The sequence below is a fragment of the Pseudonaja textilis genome, chromosome 1 (assembly GCF_049901715.1).
Source record: "Pseudonaja textilis isolate UNSWEBS1 chromosome 1, rPseTex1.2, whole genome shotgun sequence".
NCBI lineage: Eukaryota > Metazoa > Chordata > Lepidosauria > Squamata > Elapidae > Pseudonaja > Pseudonaja textilis.
The window spans coordinates 85169174-85191533 of record NC_141990.1 but is presented as its reverse complement, the minus strand read 5'-3'; the positions used below and the strand labels follow the sequence as shown (position 1 = coordinate 85191533).

General features: G+C 33.6%; 2 protein-coding genes across 4 annotated transcripts in view; both read left to right on the top strand.

The window, feature by feature from the left end:
• ADGRG6 (adhesion G protein-coupled receptor G6) overlaps positions 1-22360 on the top strand; it is a 105079-nt gene that overhangs the window by 48650 nt on the left and 34069 nt on the right. The window contains exons 6-17 of one of the 3 annotated variants that reach the window (XM_087940088.1): positions 363-443; positions 6465-6550; positions 7916-7968; positions 8064-8120; positions 9019-9087; positions 10940-11076; positions 12178-12292; positions 12498-12559; positions 13635-13842; positions 15073-15238; positions 16949-17089; positions 21601-21729. In XM_087940088.1, the coding sequence (XP_087796214.1) occupies positions 363-443; positions 6465-6550; positions 7916-7968; positions 8064-8120; positions 9019-9087; positions 10940-11076; positions 12178-12292; positions 12498-12559; positions 13635-13842; positions 15073-15238; positions 16949-17089; positions 21601-21729 (1304 nt within the window). The remainder of the gene's footprint in view (positions 1-362; positions 444-6464; positions 6551-7915; positions 7969-8063; positions 8121-9018; positions 9088-10939; positions 11077-12177; positions 12293-12497; positions 12560-13634; positions 13843-15072; positions 15239-16948; positions 17090-21600; positions 21730-22360) is intronic. The other 2 variants (XM_026705596.2, XM_087940100.1) reach the window with 2 other exon arrangements.
• Positions 922-5016, top strand: LOC148127708 (uncharacterized). Its single transcript, XM_087940112.1, has one exon. The coding sequence runs from the start codon at positions 1515-1517 to the stop codon at positions 4551-4553; it is 3039 nt and encodes a 1012-aa protein (XP_087796238.1). The 5' UTR covers positions 922-1514; the 3' UTR covers positions 4554-5016.

The following is a 22360-nucleotide window of genomic DNA, read 5'->3' as shown; positions in this document are numbered from 1 at the left end:
CATTTGTCTACATTGGTCACTAAGAAATAGTGTATAATAATTTATGTCATTCATCAGTTCCTGATTTGATTTTTAAAAGTGAGAAGTTTTAAGCATGAATTCACCCATACACTATTGTTAAATTGTTTGTGGGGCATTGTTTTGTCAAATTCAAGTGAACAAATGAGACTTGTTTAAAAACATATAGCAGATTGGAATTTGAAATGAGTCTAATGAGTATATATGTGTGATTTATGTTGTACATGGATCCAGTCGTTTAAAAGTCATTTCCTCTGTTTGTTTTTCATGTATTCCTATTTTGCCTGACCTTATTAACATTCATATTCCATATAAGTTCAATTCTTTTTCATCTTTGTTACCAGCTACTGTAAGTTCAACCACTCCATCACCCACTGTTACCACTAACATGCCTGATACTAACAGAACCGATAAAATAATGGATGGTAAGAAATTTAATGTTATATTTTCTTTGATTATGTTACATCATTTTTATCTTTTGAGCATACTTACATTATATATGAGTGTCAGATTTTGTTTCAGCGAACACTGCTTAAAGAGGTTTGTGTCAAATAACAATTTTGGATAAGCAAGATTTCCTGTGCGGAAGGAAGATTTTCTAAAAGACTTCTTCAAATGCTAACAATTTTGCAAAAGCAATCTTAATGTAGTTCTCTGTAGGAGTAGTTATCCAGAGCACCCTTGGGGCTATATAAAATTATTCACATACTTCTGTCAGGGTCAATAATTTAAGTAACATCATTAAGAACAATCCAAATCCATTTGAAAGTGATTGTTACCTCTCTCCTAAAAATAACCATGAAAATTGATATTTCTTTTAGGATCCTGCAATATTCAAGAGACCCTGGTAAAGCAAGAAATATATTTTAAGAAATATACAGATTGGAGAAGGGAGGACCAAGATTAGTCTCTTAGCTTGCCTATTCTTGCTTTAAAACAGTGTCAGATTCTGGAGTTGAGTATTTTCAATTTCAATGCCAATGAAATTAGAATTAGATACAGAATTATAAAGAGAGCAATAAACAGCTATATAGGTACAAGGGTAAGCCAAGGTAGAGCATAACTTGGGGTGTATAAAAATAAAAATACTTTACAGGTGCTAGATAATGTAATAAAATTTATGAACAGGAGCTCATTCAAAGAGAATTCTGTGTTCCTGCACAATCTGTAATAATGAATATAATAAAAGTTTGATCAGACAAAGAACAGGACTGAAGTACATATTTCTGTCTCCTGTATACATTTTGAAAAATGTAAATCGGTGGAAGCAGTCTAGTATAATTAACAATTTAAGAATAAATTGCCTAAATTTCTTGTTTAAACTTTGCATACCAGAACTCAGTCTATATAGTGCTGCTATAGTGTTTCAGTTCCTGCTGAAATAAATGATTTCTTCAAAATCAGTCTTTGAGCTGTATTTGATGTCAAAGTAATTTCCTTAAGTAATGTTTTTCATTTATTAATTGAATGACTTGCTGTATACAGTCCTGCAGGAAATGAAAAATCCTGCTACAATGGTCTTCAGAGTCAAGAGAAATTCAGCTGACTCTTCTCAACCAATTCAACAGTGGCAAGAAGATTCTAAGATAAGAGGCATCAAAAACATAGGAATTATATCAACCCCAATAGTTTGGCCTGTAAAACAGAGGCCTTTACACACCAGTAAATTTACAATAACTGAGAGAAAAAGTGCACCCAGTTACTTCATCACAATAACTCCTGAAGTGATACCATCTGCTTCTACAGAAATGCAAATTAATAGCTTGGGCCCTTTCACAGAACAAGTAAACATAAATTATAATTCTTCCATCGAGGTGACATACTTTAGTAACATCTCAGGACATTCTGAAAGCGTGCTAAGTGAGAGTAGTATTTCACAGAAAACACCAACTCTCCCACTTGATCACATCAGGAATTTAGGATTTCATATTCAACAGAGTGGAAGTGATGAGATAGAAGATTCTAGATCAAATGTACTGTTTCCTTCACTGGTGAACAAAAACGGTTTTTTTGAACTTACAGAAGAGCCTCAGTGGATGCTATCTTCTATTAGCTATACATTTTCTTCTGTGTATAATTATGCTAACAATTTCTTGCAGCCTTTAAATGCATGGAAGGAAAATGCAACTTATGAGTATTTTATTTCCAGACTTCCAGAAGAAAACCTTTCTTCTCTTATTCATCAATACTATATATACCCTGAAGAATTAGTTAAAGAAACAATGCTTGGCTTATTAAACAAATTACTTGAAAGTATCTACCTGCAGCCCACAAATAGATTTCTACAAGAGGATTCTCTTAGGAATAGCTTTTATATTGTAGATTACTTACAGACTACAACATTGAATCACATAAGAGATTATAATTCAGTACATTTTATAAAACAACTGTTTAAACACAGTGCAAATCCTTCTGGTTCATTACAAAACATGAAGGCCTGGTTTCCAGATGTTATGCCCAGAATCCATCCAACAGAAGTCTTCATGTCAGTGGAATATAGTAAAGAATTACATTTATCATCAAGTTTACCAAAAGCAAGAGGCAGAAATTCTGAAATTCAGCAAACTGTTTCTGTTTCGCCTTTCTATCAAGAAACATACAATAGAGCTTTTTTCAAAAGTGACTTTTTTGCACTTAATCCTCTCACTGAGCAATTAGATAATTTAGAAGAACAGGAAGGTTCATCTCTAGAAGATGAATTTGAGCTTCTGGATAAGTTAATTTCTTACAATAATGATGTATCTTCGTTTTCATTTCTATTGGAAGATTTCAAGTCAAACTCAAAAGTGATTTCTGGAGCAGGATATGTAGAAAATAATACATCTAGCAGTCCATATAATGACATTTCTTTTCTCACAATTAATGATGTAAGTCTTCCAACACAATACATAAATACTTCCTTTTGGACTATGGTTAATGATCCTCTAGAATCTACTGGAAGATGGTTGTCCTCGTATAATCAATCATATTCTTCCCTAACAGAGACAATGTCTTTTTTCATGTCTCCTACACAAATAGATGATATCACCATGCAAACAATTCCTTATAATAGACTAGTAGGCCATAATGTTTCAAAGCTATACATTTTTCCTAATACATCAGAAGATAATTTCAGTTCAGTTTTTGCAATGGACTCATCAAGGATTTCAGATGTTATTGAAAGAACAGCAACAAAATCAGTCCCTCTTCTTAGCAAAAATGGATCCATAAATGATATTTCAGCTGTTCATGTTCCCTTAACTTCCCAGATAACACCTTTGATTCAGCCTTCCTTGCATTTACAGATTAGAACTTATGATATATTACAAGGAAGGTTTACTAATGATTTAAAAATTACTGCCAATTTAGCCATGCAACAGACTACAGAGAAAATCCCAGATGATCAGCTAATAACTTTTGTTCAATCTGCTGAAACATCAGCTACACCATTTTTTGAATCTTCCTGTGTAAAAGATACCTGCAAAGTTTTATCCCCAAGTCCAGTACATTTTAAGGAACTGACACAAAATGTATATACAGACTTACAGATTAGTCAGCTTACAAGTGCTTCTGATTATATGAAAAATGCAGCACATTCACATATGAATAATGTTTTTTTTGAAAAACAACATGCACAAATATCTGATTTGTTTATAAGGACATTGCCTTCAGAAATACTGCCTACCAATAGTCATGGAATAATTGCACAGTTTGACAAAAATTCAGCAGCTTTAATGATTTCAGATGCTTCAATTTCACAGAATCCTCTAAATAACCTTGATCAACATTTTCTCGATTCAGAATATTTGTGGAATGAAAAGCCAGTTCAGGAAACAAGCACCCTCGATAAAACACACCTTTCTGAAAATGAACATAATGATCCAAACAATTTAGAAAGCAAAGACATACTATTTCTTCAACCTGGTCACGCAGAAGAGTTTGGTGATACGGATCACAAAAATATTGATACGAAAATAAAAGTTACTGTTCCAAAACAAGAAACAGTTGTTTGGAAAGTGCATCACAGTTCTAGCAAATCTATTGATGATCCCATTAAGAAAGGATTGACATCTTTGAATCCAAGTAATGTTAGTCTAACTGATTTTTATGACCAGACAATTGGTTCCTCTTTTGAAGATTTGAAATATGAAAAACTAGTAAACCATTCTTCCCTTTTGGAACAAGCCACAATTTCAGTAGTCACTGATATGATGGCTCAGTCTTCCTTGTTGAATGAATCTATTAAGTATTTTGATGAAAATGTATCAAACAGTGGAATGATATTCCATAATCACAACTCAGACATTCAAAACGCAGTGGATATATCAGTTCATGAAACTGCTCTGACCAATACAGCACCAGACGCCAATCAAAGTATTGTGTTCAAAACAACATTGACTCCTACCAGCAAATACCTTTCGACTTATTTTTTATGTAATTCCTTCATGGATTGGGACTGCCCATGTGGAGCTGAGGTCAAATACAGTAGGTCAAAACGTGAAGCTAGATGTAGAATGAAAAATGTCTTTTCTGTTAGACGTATAAATAGAATTTAGAATTACTGGTGCTAAATTAGACTTCATGCTTAGCAATAGAAACATTACAGCAATAGAAATTTATCAAAAATGCATTTATACCATATTAAAATGATCAGTGATCAAAGTGTAGAACTTTAGCATACGATTCTAATCACTACCATTCTGTTTACTAATTCAATATCTTTGAGGAGACTATTGTGACAATCAAATTAACTGTTTCTCCTATTCAGTGGAGATTGTTTTGTAAAAATCTAATGAAGACAAATAATTACAGTTTGATCAGAAAATATGAGAGAGAAATCATATCAAATTATCTTCTCCATATGCCTTCTTCCACTTCTTTCCACTGAGATGCTAAATCCTTGCTTCTGAACCAAAACATGGAATCTCTGTCTTTCTCTATTATATGTCTTGCTGTGCATAAAGAAAAAATACATTGAATCTACAGAAGTGTTGTTTTTTAAACTGATTAAAAAAACAATATCCAACAAAATGAACAGGAGAAATCACTGTCTAATAATGTTTAAATATATTTAAATAAAAAAACAGTTTTGCTTGATTTTTATTTTACTTAAATTACTGTAATCTAAATATTTTGAAACAGTGATCTTAAAAAATAATATGAGTGGAACCTTCAGTGGAAAGTGTGTTTTGAATTCTTTTAATATTGTCAATTGATAGTCTCCTGAGAGTAAAGCATAGTTCTTCATACTAACCTCAAGAAACATGTTTCAGAAATCATTATTCAGAAGCAGTAGATTTGAATTTGCTCTGCTATTTAGAGAGTAGAGTTTTCCCATTCAGTGTGATATAAAATAAATGGTATTTTTCACAAAGCACATGAATAATTCATTTCTAGAAAGATATATTGTAAAAGAGATATTGTGTTCATAGAAAATTGGTTCAAACATATTTAAGGCATTGTATAGAAGTTTGCCACAGTCTTTCAGGATAAGGCTGATAAGCACTCACCTTTATCTCCCTTGAAATGCTGCCAACAACTAAATTGCCAATTAGCTGTACAAGGCCAAACGGAGCACAAAGTCAACACAGAACTTCAGATTTTAAACCGACCAGAACAAACAAAGTTGCTTCCTGCAAAGGCTCATGTCACTTTGCTCCTCTTTTATGTCTTATGGGAGGGGCCAATCATCCCCAAGGCTTACTCCCGAGTTCCCCTTTTGTCTTAACTGTTCTTGCCTTCTGGCAGCTCTGCACAAGTGCACACTGGGAACAGGCTCCCCCTATTCCTCTGCCTCGCTGACATCAGATTCTGGAGGCTCCAGAATCAACACATAACTCTCAGATGGCCCTCCCCACATTTCTGTGTCAGATGCAGATCCCTCATCCGAGCCCTCCCCAGACTCCAGAACTGGCCCACGTTCCTCCCCACTGTCTGACTCTGCTACCAGTTCCACAGGCTGCCGGCGGACCACAACATATTTCATCCTTTGTGTGTGCTATATTTGATATGTACAGAGCTCACAATTGTGTATCAGTCAGCTAGCAAATTGTTTATTTTATAGGATAATTGAAGGTGGGGGTGGTCCTTCTGGTTCAATACACAACAATTATCTCTTCCAGTTGAGAAGGGGTTTCTTACATAGTTTAATAAACTCTTAAGCTATATGTTTGGGGAGAAAAATATTCTACAGCCCTAATCTATTACAGTAAGAAATATCACATTTGTAAAAAGAGTTTTAAAGGTGTTTGATAAAGAAAACCCCAAATGTGCTGGGTTTTTTATAAAATTTAATACCTCCATAATGATGTAGTTTTTCTGAAAATTTTATCCCATACTAAAAATTAAGTTTTAAAAGCATGATCAGTGTTGTGGCTTTACCACTGGTTTGGTGATAGGTCTTGGTGAGAATTTTATATATTTAAGAGTTATAATTCTGACATTTAAATTGTTTTTGTAATGCCTAGGTAGATTATACTACAGAATTGACTTTACTGTCTACAAAATCAAAGAAGATGCAGAGCCAAACATTCAGAATGTAATTAGAGAATGGGTAAGTTAGACTATTTTTCAAACCATTGTATATAAATTTTAAGTGTGCTTTTGAAAAAAATGTACTTAAATACATTTTAAAATATTAATTTAAAAGTATGATCTTTAAAATTTTAAAGATTAATTTTTAAAAAACATGATTTAGAGCTGGTAATTTCTAGACTATTTGTTCAGATGTATATACTGTTTATCTGAAATACTGCTTTTTATTCTTAACTTTCAAAATCCATAGAGATTTAGTAGGCCCCCATCCTTTTAGCTTTTCAGAAGGCCATCAAGACCTGGCTTTTTACCCAGGCACTGGAGTAAAAAAAATCTTTAACTCATACAAACTAGTTTTATCCAGCTATAAAGTTCACATTGGGTTCAAATCAATGTCCTATATAGATCAATTTCCGTTTTGATAAGAAATTTTCTAGCTTGGTACCTTAACCATTACACCAGACTGGTTTTGCCTTTTGTCACTTCTAATTTACTTTTTCACCACAGTTTATGTAGGTTTACTATCACTGTATAATCACGACCTTTTTGTTGGTGATGGCAGTGATAGAATTATTATTTATTTCACTGTTAAAAATGTTTTTAAAGGGTTACCAGTTCTTAAGGACAAATGGAAGCTGGATTGGTAATGTTCAAAAGTCATTTATTTATTTATTAAATTTATTTTTCACTCATCTCCCCTCGAGGTTATATGTCATATAAGCTATAAGGTTATCAATTTGCCAGCAGTGCCATTGAGATATTGTTTGAGTAAGAGCCCCAGCTAAGACTTCTGCATGCAGATTTTCTTCTTGTATTTAGATTTCTCTCACTACTTTTAAGGATTAATAACAAAGCATTTTATCTAAACCTACTTCATGTATCAATTGATGATTAATAGTCTCCTATTAGTGCTTTATATTGGTAGTGAAAGTATAGGTCAGGAAGAGAACATTATCACTAAGAAATATCACCATGCCTTTCAGAATTCTTGATTTTCTGCTCTTAAATTTGATTTCCGTAGCCTGTTGTTCTGTGCTTTACCTACTTTTTTCTACAATTAACTCACAAGAAAATATGATGAAGAACAAAAGGTAATGTATAAAGTGCTTTATCAGTGTAGTAAAAGCAAGGGCAGAAGTACTGTATATGGTGAAAGTTGTTGATCTTAGCTATGTTCCCTGCCGAAGATCCTCTGTAATTTCTTTGGCTTGCTGTAAAAGGGCACAGCATGATTTTTGTGCTGGTAATTATCATGATGATGATTATATGAAAATAAACTCAGATTCTATGAAAATAAATTCATGTAAACTGAATGTAATGCAAAAATTAACAGTTTCAACAATTTTATGCATTTTAACCTTTGCATTGTTTTTCTGTTTTCTAGTTAATCCAGACCATGGGGAGCTGGAATTATAACGTATGTGTGGTTCATGTAAGGTAGGTCCTTGACAGGATGGAAGGGAAATATACTATCTTCTGCAGAAGGCACTTTTCTAAATAAAAAATAAAAAATACATCTTTTGTTTTTATAGTGTTGAACCGAGTTCAACAAAAAATGCAGCAAGAGGAAAGAGAAGCATTGATCAAAGGTAAATTTGTAAGAAATTCTTGAAAAGCTCTGAAATAACTCAAGTAACTTTGTTCTATTTATCAAATGCTAATTGGATTTATGTTTGTCAAATAATTTTGCATGGTTATAACATGAGATATATTTCCCAACATGTACTTTCAAGTTATTCTTTAGTTATCAGTTTAAAGAACCAATGTCATAATTCCTTCTCTGAAGACTCATTTGCAGGGAAAGATAAAAAGGAAGTTTAGGAAGCATCCAGAAGTTCCATTGAAGAAAGATGTTAGTTGAATGCATTTTATAAGGGACCTACTATATACTTCCTGAAGTCTGTTATACATAGAGGTAGTCCTTGATTTATGACCACAATTGTGCCCAAAATTTCTGTTGCTAAGAAAGACAGTTGTTAAGAGAGTTTTGCTCCATTTTATGACCTTTCTTGCCGCAGTTGAATCATTGTAATTGTTATGTTTGTAACGTGGTTGTTAAGGGAATCTGGCTTCTTCATTGACTTTGCTTGTCAGAGGATCTCAGAAGGTGATCACATGATCCCAGGACACTGTAACCATCATAAATACATGCCAGTTGCCAAGCGTCTGAATTTGGATCATGTGATCATGGGCATACTGCAGTACTAAGTGTGAAAAACATAAGTCACGTTTTGTAACAGTAGTCTCTAAATGAATGGCCATGAGAACTACCTGTAGGTATTGGCATCATATAGCATCACAGGGGAATGTTAATAAATAACTACAATAATATGAATGTTCCACTAAACTTCATTTTTCGCTGCAAAATCCAACTTCTATCCCATTGGAAACAGTTTTAGTATTCCAATATCAAGTCTTACAACATTACCCTGGGACATCTATATTTGCCTTCATTTGTGAGTTTTAGTATTGTTTGTTTTCTCAAAGACTGAAAAGGCCTGCCTCCATTCAAAACCCAAGAAAGAAAACCCCTGACTCCATTGAGGAAGAGAAGAGGTACTTTTACTGAGTTTGAAATGATAGCGGCGAAAGGACAGCAAGATCTGATCCAAAAGGCGTGAAAGTTACATATTGACAGATTCCCCAAATCCTCCCCCCCCAGGGACCCAGGCTGAATGTCCAGTCCATGTCCTGCATAGTGTCATGTGGAGCACCTTCAGGTGCTTTCGTCCCTCTGGAGTTCTAGGAAGTTTGGCCTTGACTGGGTGTAAACAACTCTATTCAGCAGCGCAGTAATTCTTGAGAGCAAACCTCCCTTTTAGTTCACATGGGCCTTCATCACACCAGCTCACTTCACAAACCCCAATGCCATGTGTCCCCTCCCCGTTACTATGGCAGCTGATAGCAAGCATGCATCAAAGGGAAAACCCATGTTGGAGATATCCGGCTGACAACTGAACTACTTAAACTAGAGTTATGGAAGAGTTCTCATAGAATATTAAACTCTGGAATGGCTTGACAAGTGGTTTGTTCATCTTACATCACTTAGTAATTTATATCAAAGTTATAAAAAGCTCTTAATGTTCAGATTGCATTAATCATACACTGGTGACAGATACATGTTTGCCAGTTCCTGAACCACATGTTGCTTTTGCACCTGGAGCAGCATAAAAAGATCTCTGGACAACAAAGAAGTGACAACACATTGTTAATATATTATTAGCTTTTGAATAAATGCAATGTTTTCTTAGTTGTTACTGTAACAGCATATCTAATTTTTCCATCTCAATAGTCCTGTTTCCCAATTAAATTACATCTATTGGAAAGCAGAGAAAATATTTTTTTTAAATCATCATCATTTGTACTGAATTCTTTTTTAAAAAATCTCTATATTTGCCATCTATATAACTGATGCCATGTCATTTTTGACGTCACAGTAAAGCCACACATTTCTGTTCCTGCTGCTGCTGCTGTTTTTCCCCGAAAGATCGTTCATATCCTAGGTGTAGCCATATGACCAAGTCTAGGTCAGATGGGTAAGACATGTATTACAAAAGGGTTCCCTTTTTGTGTATGTGAACTCCCCATTTTATTTTGCAAATAGCATTTTTGCCGTTGATGTTGTTTACCAGCTCAATAAATATGCGCTTGCTGCATACTCTTTACTACAAGGAATGACCATTCCTATAACAAAATAACAGCAAATCCAATCAAACAAAACCATCTGTTTCATTTAACAGTGTTCTACAGAACTATTTCCTAAAACTGCATTTTTTAAAAGTATAATACTAAATAGAATAACAGGAAGAGCTAGTATTTCTGTGCAATAAAATCAGTAGTTTTGTTTTATGGTGCAAAATTAAATACCACTTTTATGTGCTTTGGTACTGACTGATTTATCTGATCACTAAAACACACTAAAACAAGCAAACTAGGTTTTGGCTTCCTAATTGATATTAGTTGTTACATTGATCCTAGTTAGATTAAGTAGGACAAAGTGAAAATTTCAATTCTTCTTTGTGATCCCCATGTATTCCCCTTACCCCTGGGAAAAGGGATAAAAGAAATACATAATATCAAGACACACTTAATGTTATCTGAGTTGCGGCTAAACTGTATATTTATGTTACTCTTTATAACTTAATTTACCTTTAAATGATTTTGGGCACAACTTTTGTTTTATATTAGTTTACTTCTTTTAGAAAGACTTTTTATTATTAGTTGTGATACTGTAGGAAAAATATAAGAATAGAACAGGATGTTCCAATATGGCATTTGTAAATTGATGAATTGTTGAGTCCATTAATAGGATTGATTTATCATTTTTGTGTATTATATTAAATGACAGTGATCATATTTAAATGCCTTACTGTTATTACTATATTCTAATTCAGCAATTCTTTTGCAGTTTTGAAGTCCGTGCTCTTTTAGCTTACAATTCTACCAACAATGTAAGTTTAGAAGAACAAATGATTAGACAGAAACTCGAAAACAGTAATATCACAGAAAACTTGGAACTCCGTAACGTGAATGTTCATTCAATTGGTAAGGAAGAATTTTTGTTTTTGTTGTATTCTCATTTTCTGTACTTTGCAAATATTATTATTGTGATCATTATTGCATACAAACTACGTTTTAACCAATAACTGTATTTTTAAAATACTGTTTCAGTTTATAGTTTTATATACTGTACTATACTTTAAGAAATTAACTATTCTACATTGACCAAATAAACAGAAGACATTAAAGTAGTGAAGTCAGTTGCAACATACGAAAAATAAAAATTAATAGATTTATTAGTTCTGCTCATAGTGTGAAAATAATCTATAAGAAGTGGCTCAGACCATACACAACTTAAAGCACAGCACCTCTCTGTCATTGATTCATTCACAGTTGTCATTTTTCAGGTTCCTTTGTGAGGAAAAATGCCATTATATTAATAATCATACTGAAAACATGCACATTTAATGCTTCAATGACTATCAGAAGATTGATGTACTGGCCTGAGATCCAAAACACTTTTCCCAAATTATTTTCAAAGCATGCAGTTCACCAATGTTAAACATTTCGTTCCTCAAGTTCACTTTTAACTTAGCCCTAATAGAAACAAATAATACATTAGAAACAAAATTATGGGGAAATGGAGGCTTCTTGAAGCCATTTGCACTTGTAATGGAATTCGGGCAAAGCCAGATCAGAGTTAGTTTGATTAGAAATGGGCCATTACATGAGCCCTACTTAGAGACAATAAGACTGAGCAACATAGTGAGCTTTGCATACCGCATTACAAGCCACAATTCAGATCCAGGGACATTTAGAATCATTTGGTCTTTCTTCAGTCCTGATCCACACATTCCTGATTTATTACGATTGTCAGATTACAAATTAGTTTAAAATGTATAGATTAAAAAAAAGCACAGACACTAATTTCTCCCTGATTCTAGATGATTTCTGTCTCTAATTGGAAAGTACATTTGTACTCAGTGATTTACATTTTGTTTCATAAATACTCATTCCATTAAGCATTTGCAAATAAAAATAACTTGGTATAAAATTAAACCTGTTTTGTTCAGACTAGTCTAACAACTTTTACTAAAAAGCTACAGTTTTAATGGTTGTTTGTTTGGTTTTCATTTCCTCTTGTAGAAAAATGTGAGGCTGAGGAACAGCCTACGAATTACTTTTGGAAAGAAACTGGACCAAGAGACACTGCCACCATTAGCTGCTATGACAACCCTACCCAGATTGCATCACGAACATGGTAACAGCTCAGAGATCATGAGATGCTTAGTGGTGAGACTGAGATGAAGTATAGTATGGATATAATTAAAAAGTGACGGATATAGGTTTTTAAAAATGAAGAAGTAAAAGATACAAAGGATTGACAACAATACAGGACTATGAGATTTCATAAGAACTTCCATATAGTGATTGCTAATAGAATTTTCTGTTCTATCTTTACTTAGCTTTCTAAGCATGAATAATTACACATCTCATTGGGATACTCCTGATCTTAGAAACTGTACAGGTAAGGATTTGTGTATCTGCTTCATCTAGATAAATTTGACATATTTCTTTTCCAAGTTTCAAATACATCTGGGCATTGCCAAGAAAAGTTTTCTAACTGTTAGTCTCTGTTATAAAACTCTTTAATTCTCTACTGAAGAACGATGCAGTTTTGTTAGACTCTAAAGCACAATCCATGTTTATTTTAGATATATAAAGCAACAGCAGCATGGTGCCTTTTTTATAGCATAAATATTTAAATTCTACCCAGAATATTTTATCAGGTTGAGGCTTTTCTTTTATTCCTACTGAAGAAAAACCAGAACATTTTTAGCATTTGCTATGGGAACATGGCCAAAATCTGCTCACCCTAGCACCACATGAGTAATTTGGGTAGCACTCCTGCTGACTAGGACTAGAAGATCATGCAGAAAAATTGCTTTAAAGATAAAGAATATCATTTATTGATACAAATGAAGCAGCTAACAAATCAGAACAGCCTGTTTCCTCTCTCGCCTGTCATCTTTAAAGAGCATCTTTAGATTTCAGGCATTCATTCAGCATATTAATGTCAATAAGCTAATCTCTGTCCCCAGCCATGTGCATCAGGCAGCAGTTCCATAAGCAATGGACAGAACTGTATAACACAATACAAAAACCAATGCCAAAATCGTACTAGCTTTACAGCTGATAGGCAGAACAAATGAATTCCAAAATCCAGAGAATGAAATGTATATGGAGATTCTCAGACATCCAGGTCATGGTTGTCCCAAAGGTACTTTTTCAAGAGGCAACTGGACTTTCAAAGTCCAGTTGTCTCTTGAAAAAGCACCTTTGGGACTCCAGAGAATGAAAGAAACAATCAGACACAACAGAGTCTGAAACAGCCAAACAACAGTGAGCAAAAAAGCAGAGTACATTAGCCTACTGTCCAAAGCCATCTCCTATTTTACCATCTGGAAGCTCTAATACAGCAGTACACAAAATATGCACTAAGTACATACACACCCTGATCCTTGACAGATTAGCTATAATTGGAAAAAAGGAACTTTTTCTGGGACTAATTGCCATATATTGCTTTCTTCATGTGCTTTCAGAAAATGCTGCTGACATAGCCAACCAGCTACTGAATCTTACGGGAGAAGGGCAGCAGTTGACTTCAGACAAAGTTAATGATGTGATCCAGAAATTAAAAAAAATTGTGAATGATGAAGAAATCAATGAATCCTTGGGTTCTACTGTGATCACGATATTTTCTAATATTTTAACTAGTTCTGATAATGTATTGGCTGCATCATCTTCTGAGTAAGTGTTACGGGAAGAGGATCTGAGTGGTATGCATTTTAAAAAAAATGTTTATATATTGGTAGGACATATAAACAGTGTGAAACTTTATCTGCATTTTAAAATTAACCCCTCAAATGAATTATTTAAATCAATAAAGAAGTGAAATTTATTTTTAAGTATCTTAATTTCTCGATTCATGGGCTTGATAGTAAATCTACAGTTTGAATATTAAATCAGTTTTCCTCTAGGACAGGGGTGGGCAAACTACGGCCCGGGGGCCACATCCGGCCCTTTGGTCTTTTTAATCCGGCCCGCCGAAGACTGGTACAGAATTAAGGTTTGATGTGAATGATTGAATGATTGCATTCATTTGATTTTGACTTGTAATGACAGGCATTTCGACACCAAGTGGCGGCCCGTCTGTCAAATTTTAAAAGTCAATGAGGCCCCCGAGCCAAAAAGTTTGCCCACCCCTGCTCTAGGATCATAACAGTTGAAATAAGTAAAAGTGAAAGGTATAAGTGTGACAGGACATGCTAGTGATGCTAATAACATTCACTAGTATTAGATAGAAAGCAAAGAAGTGTTTCATTGAATCTAATTATGGTAACTCGTTAGCTCAAGTAACATCAATTAAGTCTTAACTGCAAATGTAATCCAAAGGAACAGATGCCCAGAAAAGAGACGCATTTGTTTGGAGCAATCATGGCTCCCAGCATGGCAGTAGAATGGAAATTATAATGCCCAATAAAGCTTTTGCAAATTCTCTCCCATTCTGGCCATGCTAATAGATGGGATACAACTGGTTTTGTGAGTAGTTATAATTGTATTGTAGGGCCAACAACTATCAAGAATCCTGGATATCTCTCCAGTATCTACCAATTATGACAAGATTTCCCCATCGCTATGAGCAAAATAAAAAAATAGACTTAGGCCTAAAAGCTGCATCATAATCTATGTTAAAAAGAAATATATATTCAAAATACCACCATTCTAAGAGAAAAATGAAGCTCTGAGAAAGAAGTAACTTTTTCCTTCTCCAGCAAGGCCAAGAATAGAGCAAAGAAAGACTGTAGTTCAGTCTTTTTGCTCACAAATATCTGAATATTCTGTGTTTAGTTTTTTCTTTATAATTAAGTAAATCTATACCAAAAATAAAGCCTACTAATGCATGCAAAGTTTCTTTAGACTCCAAAGTGTTTTTAAACTCATTATTTTCATGAATTTTGTGTGTATGTTTGATTTTAGAGCTATAAAGACAATTGATGCCTTGGCATTGAAGATTCGGTTTATAGGTACCTCCATGAGCATTTCAACCCGAAACTTAGCGCTTGGAGTTTCATCTTTGAATTCATCTTTATTCAATGGTTCTTCCTTCAGTGTCGGTCCCCAGAACAATGCTTCTGATTTTCAGGTATATCAAGAACATTTACATACTGTATAAACATCTAGGATTATTTTCAAGCAAGACATGTTGACGGGAAATCCATTGACTTATTCAGTGATTTATGCTAAGTCTGTTGATTCAAGACAGGGATGAGCAATGCACACTGTGTAACCCATATGTGTTTACCCTCCATTTGTGGCTTCTAGCACTCCCTAGAGTGATTGAGGCCAGATGTTTGTAAGGAGGAGAGTTGGGGAGAGTTTTAAAAGCCAAAAAGATGCGTTGCATGGTAAAGCATCCTTTTTACTGCTTAAAAATTGCTGCCATCTCTCACCCTCCAAAAATACATGTTAGATTTTTCCCATGGGGTGGTTTAAGGGCAGATGAGTTCTTTAAGCCCTTAAATGTTGTTATTGTCAAAACATGATTCACCTAAAGAAATCAAATCATGTTGAAGATACACTATAGTTTTATTTACATGCAACAGTGTATACTGGGCTCCCAACATAACATTGACACTCTGTCGAACAAGCATGAGCAAAAACAGCACCAGAGCTTGTATACCTTTGGCCTATTACATAGCAAGGACAAGACAAAGAGAAAGGCAAACACAGTGTGGAATGTTTTAGATAAAGCCACCCATGTGACCTTATTATTATTTATCCCATCTTACTAGGTCAGCATGCTAGCCACACTATCTTTGAGATACGGTCAATGAATAGAAACAATTTGGTTTACTGGGCCACAGGTTCCTGATTTATTCCTCTGCCTGCCACCACCCAGGGTCAATTCAGCTTTCTGTGAATGTTTTCTGACAAGGGCATTTTTAAGTAGATATGGGAGGGGAACCTCATAGGTTTGTTAGTGAATGTTAGCTGATATGGAGAGGTTACTACTCTTTTGGCATCAGCCTGAGCAATTTAGTCCTACTCTCTCTGAAGACCTTATAACATTTTTGGCCACATTCCTTGTGGTTCCCAGCAGGGCACATAAGCAGTGTTCTGTTTTTAGGTTGAAGAATATGATCCATCTCTGGTTTCAGGTTTTGGGCCTGTGTCCTACCTGATAAGGGGTTTGAGTTGTATTGTATTGTTGTGTACTGTTCTAAGAACTTTCAACAGCAAGTTAAATAAAAAGCCTGACACAAGATATTAGAATTTGAAAACTAGTGTTATTCTGTGATAAACATTGTAATCTGGTCCATGCTGAAAGTAGTCTAATTTAGGATTTATGAGTTGAGCAGTTCTTGAAAGTGGCCTCAAGGGCTGATTGCAACTATTAGTTGTAGCTTCACTGGGAGGGAGGTTGGTGAGAAAGACTCACTTAATTATTTACTTCCAAATGAATCCAAACCTTTAAATTAGGTAAACAATAGCTTTGAAAAAAAATAGAAGTTGATTTTATACAACATGAATTTATATATAGACTGTTAAATGAAAATATTTTCAATAAAGTAACATTGATGTTGATTTGTAAAAATAAACAATATTAAATTGATATTTATGTTTAATAGAATTTTTTTTAAATTTTCTTTATAAGGGCATAATCTTATGAACTGAAACAAAATAAATATTGGTTTTCATAATGCTGAGGAAGGACTAAAACTTGTTATTAACTAAATAATTAGGAATCATACTAAATAATTAGTAATCAAACAATATATTCCCTCATTCAATATGGTAAATTGTTTCTATGTTTATTTTGATAGAGATTTTTTTTTTCATTTTTCTGTTTTAGATTGATTTTGATAAAAACCAAGACAATTCTCTTGCTACTATTTATTTGCCTCCAAGTTTGCTAAATAATTTAAATCAAGAAGATCTTGAAACAATATCCAGGGCTCAATTCACTTTTTTCAATAAAAATGGACTCTTTCAGGTAGGCATCAATATGTTTAATGATTATGTAAAGAAAGTAAGAATATTGAAATTTATCTTTATAATTTTGGTAAGATGGTACTGTTTTTATGACCCTATTCAGACACTATAAATTTAGAGAGAGGAATAGCAGGATGACATTCATTTTACCTCTATGTGTTCATTATCTGATAAAATCTTTTGAAAATGTTTCTATGATTGGCAAATATAGTAAAAGACCTTTTTTATTGTAAAGGCCAATTTAGATATAAAGTGAATTGCATGGTGAAATTAATGGGTACATTTTTTAAAAATACCAATAGTGGCTCTTTTTCTTTCTATTGCTTTAATTTTTGTTGATTTATTCTTTTTTTTAACCTTGAGAGTCATGGTGACCTAAAAGTGGAGTTGTCACCTCACAATCAGAACGCTCTGAGTTCAATCCTAGGTAGCGGCAGATATTTCTCTCTCTGTATGCAATGAATGATTGTCTGCAGTGAACTCTGCATAAAGGACAAGAAGGGCATCCGGCCAGTAAACACTCAGCTCTAATCAGTTATCTTGACCCCATCCCAAAGCAAGGGATTACACTGGTCATTAAAAAAAATCTTATTTTTAATTTTGGTATTTAAAAAACAAGTCTTGATAATTTATTTGGTAAATTTATAAAATGCATAGTTATAGGAGGGGAGGCTAAAGAATACCAGAACTATAGGATTTGAAAAGAGAATGTAAATATTTCTTTGATATGCAGGTATTGCTTTATGAGCTTTCTTCAGTTCTGTGATCTGCTAAAGAGATCCTGCTGTCATGCTGAACAATGCATTGATGGGTAGAAATTCTTCTCAATTGCCGCATAACTTTGGAATGTATTATTCAGTGAAATACATATGGATCTCTTTATTTCTGGTTTTTAAAAGAATTTTGAAAACATTATTATTCCACTCTCTTTTATTAATTTTACTGGTGTTTTTGTTTTGTTTTGTTTTTGCATGCTCTTTTATGGTGCAATATGCCCTGAAAGGCAAAATAGAAATGTCTTCATCAATAAATATTTACATTTAATTTGGGGAAAATTTTCAAATAATAAGTAATATTAATCTGCCTCAAGATTTTCTGAAGAACATATGAAGTCAATACCAGTAGCATATTCATACACTAGAGCTTCTAAGTCCAATAGAAATAAATCCTGAGTGATAGCTGGGATTGGAATACAATAATCCGTTTTGTTCAAAATAGAGTTTTGTGCTAATAATTTCAATTTAAATGTGAGTATTTGTTCATAAGTACAATAATTACATCTCTTCTGTTTTTTTGCTTGTTCAAATAAATTCTTTTTAAAAATACTTTTATTAAAGATAACAATTACAATAGAAAAGCTAACACAAACTAAAAGAAAAGTTAAAAAAAAGAAAAAGTAAAAGGTGCAAAGAAAAAGAAAAAAGATACAAAGTTTAGTAAGAAAGAATATAGTAAAAAAAAAAAAAACAGTCACTTCCAACCTTCATCACAAGAAGTATAAACAATTTTGGCAACTTTTCACCTTCCTTTAAATTACAACAAATGATCTCTTCTTCCCATATCCATCCCTTTCCATAAACAAAACTTCATCGTTACAATCCTGATATCTGCAAAAGCCATTAAGGATTGCCAGAAATAACAACAGTTCAGTTAACTTTGATCAAATGGAGCAACTTTATATTCCTTCCTTTTACTTCTAACAAATCTTAATTTTAGTCCATTCATATAATGTGGTAGATATATTTTCAATTATATTATTATTTATTTATTATATATTTTATTTTATTTATTTATCCCTTCACACATAGTTATTCAAAGTTTTAACGAGTCCCATTGATAATGTATAAAAAATAATCCAGGTTATTATCTTGGTTTATTGTTTATATATTCTTTTAAACTATTGAGACATATTTTTCTTTTCTACTATATGTCCACTGTAACATCATCTTTCATATAATTTTTGTAGCCTGTCATTTGTAAATCAACCTTTAACAGAAGCTGTCTTGTCAAGTAAAATTTCTCTAACAACTTTTAGACAGTGTATAGAGACATACATTGTTAAGATTAACTGTTGACTCTATTTTTCAAAAGTGTCTTTCAGTATTTTCAGCATTAGAATATTTTGCACCATTCTGTAACTGTTAATGTGTTCTCCTTTAAAATAAATCTTTAGTTTCCTCTAGTGTCCAATTTTTAAAATCTTAATATGCTTTACAAATATTCAAAACAGTTCTATTTATAATTAATCCCAGAACCTCAGTTCAAATTTATCAGTTTCTTTATAGTTCTTTTCAGACTCTTTATCAGTTGAGCATTTCCTAAAGTCAAAGTTTTAATTAGCTTTTTGCTGTTTATTTCATTTTTTAAAAAAAGTTCTTAAACTTTATTTCGTTAAGAATTGAAGGCAGACTCACCTGATGTTTTCAGATTGGTTACTCCAAAGGTTTCTAATAGCTGAAAAGTAGTTAATAAGTAATTTCCAAATGTGATTAGGAAATAAAATATGGGTACTTTATGTCCTTTGAAAGCCATTGACTGTGGTTTGAACAAGATGGCTATTTGCTAGTCTAAACCTACAAGGGACAACTTTTCTGTGGTCTCCTGGTGAGGAGCAACCCTCTGAACCATTGGTGGGTGATGTTCTCTTCCTTCGTCTACACACCAGATCTTCATTCTTCATAGAACCATCTTCAGTCTGCTACTCTAAGAGGTCCTGTGTTTTAGAAAACTATCAGGAAAATATTTTTTATATTATACTAAAGCAGAGTTCCAGAAGGAAGCTTTGTTTGTCAAAAGTTTGTTTCCTACAATTCATAACAATCTACAAATTTATCTGCATTGTGCTGGAATATATCACAGGTTTTTTTTAATCAGAATATATTAAAGGTTATATAGCTTGGCAAATAACCATGACCAATCGTTATTGTCTTTTAAACACACTTAGTAATATGTAGAGTTCATATTCTACATTTTTTTTAAAAAGCCTTTACAACAAAGACATTTGGAATGAGCAGGAAAATCAAAGGCATATAGTAATTGGAACTTCGTTATGACATCATCCTAATGAAACATAATTAGGGAATGTTATTCAGCTTCCAGAGGGGAAAAGGCAGGTAAAGATTTTCTGGTCTTTTGAACTGTCCTAGTTTGACATGAACTAAATTATTTTCATAGTGGCTCAGTGGCTAAGATGCTGAGCTTGTCAATCAGAAAGGTCAACAGTTTGAATCCCTAGCACCGCATAATGGAGTGAGCTCCCGTTTCTTGTCCCCGCTTCTGTCAACCTAGCAGTTTGAAAGCATGTAAAAATGCAAGTAGAAAAATAGGGTCCACTTTGGTGGGAAGGTAACAGAGTTCCGTGTGCCTTCGGTGTTTAGTTATGCTGATCACATGACCATGGATACATCTTCGGAGAATGCTGGCTCTTCAGCTTTGTAACAGAGATGAGCACTACCCCCTAAAGCGGGAAACGGCTAGCATGTATGTGCGAGGGGAACCTTTATCTTTACCTTAAATTGTCTTCAAAGTTTCTCTCTACCAGGCCTAGGGGAGAACTAGAAAGTAGATACCAGTATATGACCAGAGATGTTTGCTTCCCTATCTTATTAGATTTATAAAGTACAGTATCATGTACTGGTATTTGTTGTGCATATACGACAGGGAGCAGATGGCTTTACCCACCTTGGGTGTAAGAGTTTTTAGCATATAAGCTACCAAAAGAGAGCTTCAACCTACTGTCTTTGAAAGGAGTATTGTATTAAACTGGAAACAGCTTCCCTGCTCATGCATTAAACGTTAATTATTTTATGTATGGGTGTTAATAAACCACTAGGTCTTTTTCTTTTCCATCTCTTTATCAAAAGATAATGTACAATGAATAAAGACTGGAAGGTAACTGTAGTCCTTGCTCAGTCCCAATTTAGATTGCAGATCAGGTTTGAACCATAGTTTATGTGAAGCAGTGTACTGAAATAATTGGATGATAATCATAATTTAGATAGGCAGCCTGTGAAAACATGCTTGGATTTTTGAGGTGGAGGGATACAGGACTTGAAAACTGTATGTCCCTTTTAGATATTCATAATAGGGTAATGTATAAAGTAATAGTAAAGCTGAAAATAAGTATGATCTCCTTTCTGTAGACAGGTTTTGTTAATATGATAAGAAAAGCTATTCCTTCTTAGATTGGGAATTAATCTAATTATATCATCAGACATCGGTCAGGATTGTATTTGAATTGTCTCCAAACAAATATCAAAAGGAAAATATTTTCTCAGAATGACTGCAAAATTATGCATTGCAGTAGTAAGCGAAACAGCAGACTTTCTGTGAGGAAAAAACAACATTTAAAATTAATGAACGGGATGTTCTACAATCAAGTAATGTTAAGAATTATGTACTGGCAATATTTAATCTGGTAATGTGGAGAAATAAATGTATGAACTCTTGTTACTAAATGGAGGTTTACAAAAATCACATTTTCCTATAAATCTTTAAATTAATATCTTAAAGGATACAGAAGCTCCTTCCAATTTAACAAGTTACGTGGTAGCCTGCAGTGTGGGAAATACTACTATCCGTGATCTCAAGGAGTCTGTGAAAATTACAATCAAGCATACATTCAAACATGATAACATCCAGGTAAGAGTTCTTCAGCTTTTGTTTAAAATATAATTGATTAAGTTAGAGCAACAAAATATTCATTTGTACGGAACAGGAGGGCAAAACAAAATGGTTTTTAGAAACAGAAATACCTCTCCATAGTACACATGTATTGGCAACCTCTGAATTATTTTCTGTGGCCCGCAGTTGTTTTTTTCTCCAAATTCAACCCTGAAATCAGGAAGCTGGGAGACAAAAACTGAAGGTAAATGTTATTTTCCTTTGTGAATTGAAAACAATATAAGCAGCAAGTATATCCTTAAAGAAATGTGTTAGCATTCCTTTTTCTTCACTAAAGAGACAGGTTGCATGTAGGTTCCAGTTTCATGTACAGGAATCCATGACCCATTATGTCTATACTTTTTCACAATGTTAATGGGAGAAACTGGAGAAAGGGAAGAGCAGAGTAACAAATACAGCAGCTTTCACTGCTTTTCCTTGCTGTGAATCTACAAAACAAAATAGCACCAGTGCTGATTCTAGCATTCCTTAATCCACATTATCCAGTTAACTCCTGCAAGCACTTTCTATTTTTTTCATTCACATTAGCTCTTTGTTAGAGGACTAAGTTTAATAATTTCTAATCCTGCAGTTTTGAGACAGCCACAAA